General features: G+C 47.2%; 1 protein-coding gene across 1 annotated transcript in view; it reads right to left on the reverse strand.

Moving 5' to 3' along the window:
• Window positions 1-6,867, reverse strand: part of BSN (bassoon presynaptic cytomatrix protein) — a 454,766-nt gene that overhangs the window by 68,016 nt on the left and 379,883 nt on the right. Inside the window, exon 3 of the mRNA XM_019547517.1 lies at window positions 3,633-4,064. Within this exon, the coding sequence (XP_019403062.1) occupies window positions 3,633-4,064 (432 nt within the window). The remainder of the gene's footprint in view (window positions 1-3,632; window positions 4,065-6,867) is intronic.

Here is a 6,867-nt window from a genome sequence, read left to right on the forward strand (position 1 = left end):
GGGAAGTTCAGGTCCCCCATGACTACCACATCCTTAGACTTTGCTACCTCTGTGAGCTGACCTAAGAATTCCTGGTCAAACTCTTCTCCCTGGTTGGGAGGTCTGTAGTAGACCCCCACCGTTAAGTCTCTTTCCCCTCAACTGCCTTGTACTCTAACCCAAAGCCCTTCAGAGTGCCCCTCCTAGGGCCTTCCCAAGTACCCCTGGAGGTATGCGTACCCCCAGTTGACCTCCCCTGCCCTAGAGCAGCAAATGGTCCAAAGGCCAGTTCAAAAATGTGACTGCTGTTCAGCTGAGTGGTTCATTCCTTGGGCAGAAGAAGGTTTGCAGTAGGTGCAATCCCAGGTTGCTCTGAGCTTTTAAACTTCAAATTGAACTTGGGGAACCTGTAATTAGTTTTTAGTTTGGGAAGGGAATAGTTCTGCTGTCCTGTACGAAAGACTGAAGGTCTTAATTCCTGTACCGCACACTCCCAGATAGCCTAATAAATGAACAAAGAAACCCACAGACACAGGCTTTATTAGGAAATCGTTTGGGGACATTAGCTATTTAATGAAATTTAATTTTGATGATTGGCATCACTACAAAGAATTTTTAGAAGTCATGGCAATTGTCAGAGAGTGGTGCGGGAGACACACTGGGCACTCTTAGAAACAAACATGTTATTTTAATTGAACCCACAATTAGGCTATTATAGAAACACCAGGGAAAGGTGATCCCCCAGCAGATGTGGAACAGTTTTCAGCACCCAGACCCCACTTTGTTATCCTAGCTGTCACAGAGTAATCCCAACTATCTGCTGGCAGATGTTATTCAATTTAAGAAGCATCAGCAAACATCTGTATAAGCAGCCTTTTCCTTTACTGGCTGTGATGTAGGTTTCTCTAGCCTTCCCCCTAGGTGATGTCCTTTTCCACTGGAAGGCAGCCTGGGTGAGAATCTAGCACACTTAGCAGCTGCCCAGCTCATAATCAGCTTTCCATCCTGCTGCTCATGCAGCTGTCAACAGCATACTCCCTTCTTGGCTGGACATTTGTTCACACTGTAGATCTCTGTTCTGGGTCCTCACCTCCAACTATTATCTCACTCTGCGTATCTCATAATTAGTCCTTGTAAATTATGCCCCCCCACCCCCATGCCCCATTTCACTGTGTGGGCAGCTGCTGCCCGAGCAATGAGCGCATGTCACAGGGATATGTGGGGAGCAGACTGCAGCTCTGTCCTGGGACCCCAGCCCCATGCTGTCACTGCTCCACTATTCTGGCTCTGGCCCTGTCCCGTCCTACTCCCGGCCGCTGCTCACCACCTGCCTGTGACCCTATCCCATATGCCCAGCTGAGCATGCCCTGCCCACAGGAGTCCTGGGCCAGTCTCCATGAAGACCCTGCCCACCTGCTCACCCTGTTCAGCATCTCTGGCAGTGGGTGCCCAGCAGATGGGTCAGGATGCCCAAGCAGCAGGGCCAGGTCTGGCAGTGGCAAAGACACTGGCACTGCCAGCCAGAAAGTGCTGCTGCTGCAGGAGCTGCCAGGAAACTGAGTCCAGGCGCTGCACTGTCCCTGCCCCACCGCTGTCCTGCCCAGTCCCACAGACTATAGCTCCTGGCATGCCCAAGAGCAACACGTGAGAATAGGGTAGGCTGTGCTCCATGCCAGGTGGCACCTCTGCACCTAGGGGCAGAATGGACATGTGCTATGGCCCAGGCTGCCCCCTGCACCTGGGCTGGGCATGGCCGAAGGACATGCCGCAGGCTGGATAGAATAATTTAATAGGCCAGATCCAGCTGCAGGCCATATTTTGCCCACACTGCCTTACACCAATTTTAAAATAGCCACTGCTTTGGCTTCAATAGAGTTGATTCTGATTTACAGCAGAGAGGGTGCGAACAGCATCAGGCCCAAAAACTAGCTTGTTTTTTTTCACGTAAAAATGCTCTTTATTTAGCAATTTTGCTTTCCTTGTCACTGTCCTTAACTTGGCCACTATCTCTGTCCCAGACTAGAAATCTGTGTCCCCATCCTTAACTACAGATTCCCAGTTTCCTCCCACATCCTCCTTATCTGCAAGTCACTGATCTCTACAACTTTCCGAGAATTCATCCCTTCTCTGACCATGTGGAGCTAAAATCATTACCCAATGTTCTGCATTTTTTTTTACTTCATCTATTGCAATTGTGGTCTTCTGAAATCCCTGCTTTCCAAACTTGAGGTGATTCAGAACCTGGCTGCCATCAGGCTCCTTCCCAATCCCCTAAAAAAGTAGGCTGCTGCCTACAAAATTTCATGCCTCTATGAACCAGTTACTCTCCAGCATGCCACACTGCCCTATCTTTTATCCTGTTCCCAAGGACAAGAGCTTAGCCCCCTGTCCCTCTCTGCACACCCAAAAGCAGTCTCTTTCATTTGCTTCCTAGTCGGGCATTGTATTCAGAGTTCTCTTTTGGTGTTCAGGACTCTCAGGGTCATACTTCTCCATTCTTCTCTTCTGTTCCCAAATTCTCTGCTCTCTTCAGTCCTTTTTGTCCCCTTCTCTCTGCTCCCCATAAAGAGTTACTAATGATTCTTTCACCTGATTGCTCTGCATATCTGGAACATTTTCTCCGCTGAGACATTGGGCCTGATTCTCCTTACAAATACACTAGTATAGAGCAGGCATAATTCAGCGGAGGTCAACAGAAGGTAGTGTAGTGTGAGGGGGAATCAGGCCCCAGGGCACTTCTCCAATAAATCACACCTGCATTCTTCTCTCTCCATAGCATGTTGCTGACTCTCTTGGCGAGCTAATTTGGGATGAGGGCACACTGTGAATGAATTTTCATTGAAATAGCTCTCTGTTGGAAAAGGCTGTTTAGACAAAACTCAACATTTTTATAAACATGTTTAGATTTCAAGGAAAATCCCCATGGAATAAAATATTTAAAAAAAAAATCAGAACAACAGTGTTGTTACAGCACAAACAAGCGACATTTTGAGCCAGAAAAGAAGGTAAGATATTTCAAGCAGTACTGAGTAGCAGCTGTCCCGAATGGTTTTAAAAATAAAATAAAAACATATTTCTAGATAATGAAGAAATACTAAAAATACTATAAACATGAAAAGGCCAATACCAATTTAAATAACATTTTGAGGTTTCCAACTGAAAATTTCCTAAAGCCATTTTTTTCTACAAATCCATTTTATGGGGGAAAAAATACTTTTTTCTTATCTGGAACAAAAATATATGTCAAAGTATTGATATTTTGCATTAAACCATCACTGGCCATACAGTGTCTGAAGGGTGCTATATAAACAGACTGTATTGTGTAATAATACCTGAAGAGCCAGCATAGAAATCTAGATTGGCTAGATTAACACTGAAAATTTCTGATGAGCAATGAGACATTGCTTTCCCTAGAATGGCCATTTATATACACTTTTCCCATCACCTTGTTGAAAATATACTTGAAGGCGAATCCACTGTTTCCTGAAGCTATCGCTTTTCTTTATTTCCTAGCACCGCCCTCTGACTCCTACCTACTGGCACCCACAGGATTTTCCCTATAGGTGAGGGGGTATATTCCCTTCTGAGAGAATGTGGCTACATTGTATGATAAACAGGGCAGCCCAGTGGATGCTGGGACAAGGAGTGCTTACCTCTTGCTCTTTCACTTTCTGAGCCTCAATGATTGTCTTGCTTTCTTTGCTGTCTACTTCTGGCTTTGATGCTGTGCTTTTCCCCTTTGGCATTGGACTTTCAGGAACTTTTGGAGAGTCAGCAGGAGGCTTTGATAGTGGCTTTTCTTCTGTTGAAACAAGAGGCTTTTTCTCTTGGACTATGGTCTGCTCTGAAGACCTGAGATTCTTGACTTGGGGAGTTGTCTTGGAGAGGTGCCTGTCTGGAGGAGCTGTTGTTTGTGACTGCTGAGGTGTTGCTCCTCTCTGTTGCTGATTGGTTCCCACTGGTTGGTGTCGGGGTGATCCTGTTGGCTGTTGCTTTGGAGCAGGCAGTGGCATCGGAGCAGGATCTCCTAGGCTTCCTTCTAGCAGCCTCTGAGTTTGGCAGTTCAAACACAGCCATTCATTTTTCTGCAAAATAACGAAAGAGCATGTCATTCATTACTAAATTAATTTTTTATCTGCAGGTCTCTGTGGAGCCTGCATTCCAGCCAGGGCTCAGTAGAGAAGTGACTTTCTATTGAACTTGAAGGGAACCACTTTTCCACAGGTCAGACTTTCTACTCCTCTGGCTAGGTGCAGAGGATGGCATCTAGACTGTTTTCCTGAAGTTATAACCATTAAGGAAGACATTCCCTTGGGATTGTCTCTGGAGAAGGGTATATCCCACTTCATGTCCTCTGTTCTGAGGTCCCTGAGAGTGTTTGACTTGCAGGGAAGAAGGAACAGCTATGTACAGTTCTTACACACCAAGGAGCAGGTTTCTTAAAAGAATGAGCCAAATGGGTTAAAGAAAACACACCTATTTCTCAAGAAGTAAATGAAAGATGAAGCCTGCGCAAAAAGGGCATCTCTTTGCTGTACCAGGGACACAGAAGACATGCAGGGACCTGAGTGGCCTGGGACATAGTTCTCTTGCCCCTTGACCATATTTGAGATTTTCAAAATTTTCGCATCTCATGTTAGGACAAATCAGTAAATAAATAAATAATAAAACAGCAAGAAGAACAGCAACGCATAAATCCTGTTTTCCAGGTGAAAATCAGTATTGTCACTTTGGATCAACTGAGAATTTTCTTTCTGATTTTGAAGTATTTTATTTTGATTTTGACCCCTTTTATTGCTTTTTAAATGATTCTTTCTATAATTAGCTTAACTATTGAAATGGAAGTTTGTTGTGAACTACAAATCCAGATTCTCTGTTTCAAAGCTGTAGACAAGAAACATTCTGATATTTTAAAAAGCTTTTCCATACTGTTTTAAAATAAAAAAAAATATCCAGACCACTGCATTCCTGCAAAGAGTGCAAGGTTTGATGCATTCAGTTGAAACTTTCCCAACCAGCTCTTATACTAGGAAGAAATCATTTAAGTCAGAGAGTATTGTAGGGGCTAGGGGATACAGTAACTCCTAAGTTACTGTAGCTCAGGCAGCACTTCCAAACTGGGCATGTCTACATGTGAATTTACGTGCACCTAAACTTAATGACTCTTAGTCTAAGGCGCATTAAGGCGGTTTAGGCATGTGTCTACACATACACCCCTTAAGGTGCCTTAATGTGGATCACTGGGCGAATGTGTTTTCAGCCTGCCTTGAGCAGCACCCTGGACAACACTCTGAATGCACAGCCACTCCAGGGCCTATGGGGGACAGGTGGGGTGCCATGCTAGGAAAGTGTCATGGAGCAGTGAGAACAATGAATGCATTCCTGGCCAGGGAGTACAGAGAAAGATGCAGGGCATGCCCAGGGGCCACAGAGTCTGACAGCTGCACGTGCAGAGCTGGGGCCACTGGATCACAGCCAAGGGTGGCTCTGCTCCAAGTGAGCAGACAAGCCCCCAGGCCATGTCTAGAGACTCGAGGTAGCTTCACCCAGCGCTGGGCCTGGCTGTGCAGTACTAAGCCACCTGCTGATGCTCCAAAGCCCATGGTAGCATAGCTGGGCAGTGCACCCCAGCGCCAGCCAAGTGGGTGGGAGCCTCCAGTCCCCCTGTATGTGACTGACCCAGCCCCAGCTCTAACCCTCTCCTTGTGTTCCTGCCTTCCCAGCATCAGTTGAAAGCAAGACAAGTCGGTTGGCACACCGACAGGTACCACTGCTGCTGGAACCACTGCCTCAGTTCAAGCATCTGTGCCTTGAAGAACAGCACCTACTGCTTCTTCTTCTTGGTGGCACCCAGCGGCAGTGCAGGGCCCCCTGGTCTCAGCTCCAGCCTGCTCAGTCGACATACACAGCATTGTCACCTTAAGGCATCCACATGTCCCTTAAGGCCAGTGCAAGGTGGCAAAGGCCTGCAGCAAGGCAGCAACCCTAGATTTCAGGAGGGCAAACTTCACCGAGCTAAGGAGAATAGTCAGGGATGCACTGAGGTCCCAAAGGGGAGGGGAGCCAGGTGTCCAAGGAGAGTGGTCATTCCTTAAGGAGACAATCCTCCAAGCCCAAAGGGATGTAATCCCAATGCGGATCAAAGGGGGCAGGAGGGCACACAAGCCCCCATGGCTCACCAAAAGCATAAGGGAACATCTCCTAGCTAAAAAGGAGGCATACACCCAATGGAAGGGTGGGGCCATCACCAGGGAGGACTATACTTTGGTTGCTCAGGGCTGTAGCAGGGCGGTCAGGAAGGCCAAGGCGGAGATGGAACTGGGACTAGCTACCCAGATCAAGGACAACAAGAAGTCCTTTTTTAAATACATAGTGGGTAAAAAAGAAGGTTCCGAGTAACATGGGGCCTCTGCAGAACACACTAGGAAATCTGGTCTTTGCACCAGACAGCAAAGCTAACCTATGTAATGATTGCTTTGCCTCTATTTTTCTGAGCAGGGATCGGGTCACCCCCCACACTGGGACCCTTGTAGGTCCAAGGGGAGGTGCACCCAGGCCTAGGGTCAGTGAGGACCTAGTCAGGGAACTTCTGCAGGGACTGGACGTATTTAAATCAGCAGGTCCGGACGATCTTCACCCTAGGGTTCTACAGGAACTGGCCGAGGTCATTGCGGGACCCCTGGCACGGCTTTACACCAGTACTCGTGGTGCTCTGGTGTGGTACCAGAGGACTGGAAGAGGGCCAATATGGTTCCCATTTTCAAAAAAAGGGACGAAGGAGGACCCAGGAAACTATAGGCCAGTCAGTCTTACCTCGGTCCTAGGTAAGCTTTTTGAGAGAGTTATCCTGGTGCATGTCCACAAGGGGCCAGCAGGGGAGATTATGCT

Source organism: Crocodylus porosus, unplaced genomic scaffold (genome assembly GCF_001723895.1).
Source record: "Crocodylus porosus isolate Cpor-Errol unplaced genomic scaffold, CroPor_comp1, whole genome shotgun sequence".
Classification (NCBI taxonomy): Eukaryota; Metazoa; Chordata; order Crocodylia; family Crocodylidae; genus Crocodylus; species Crocodylus porosus.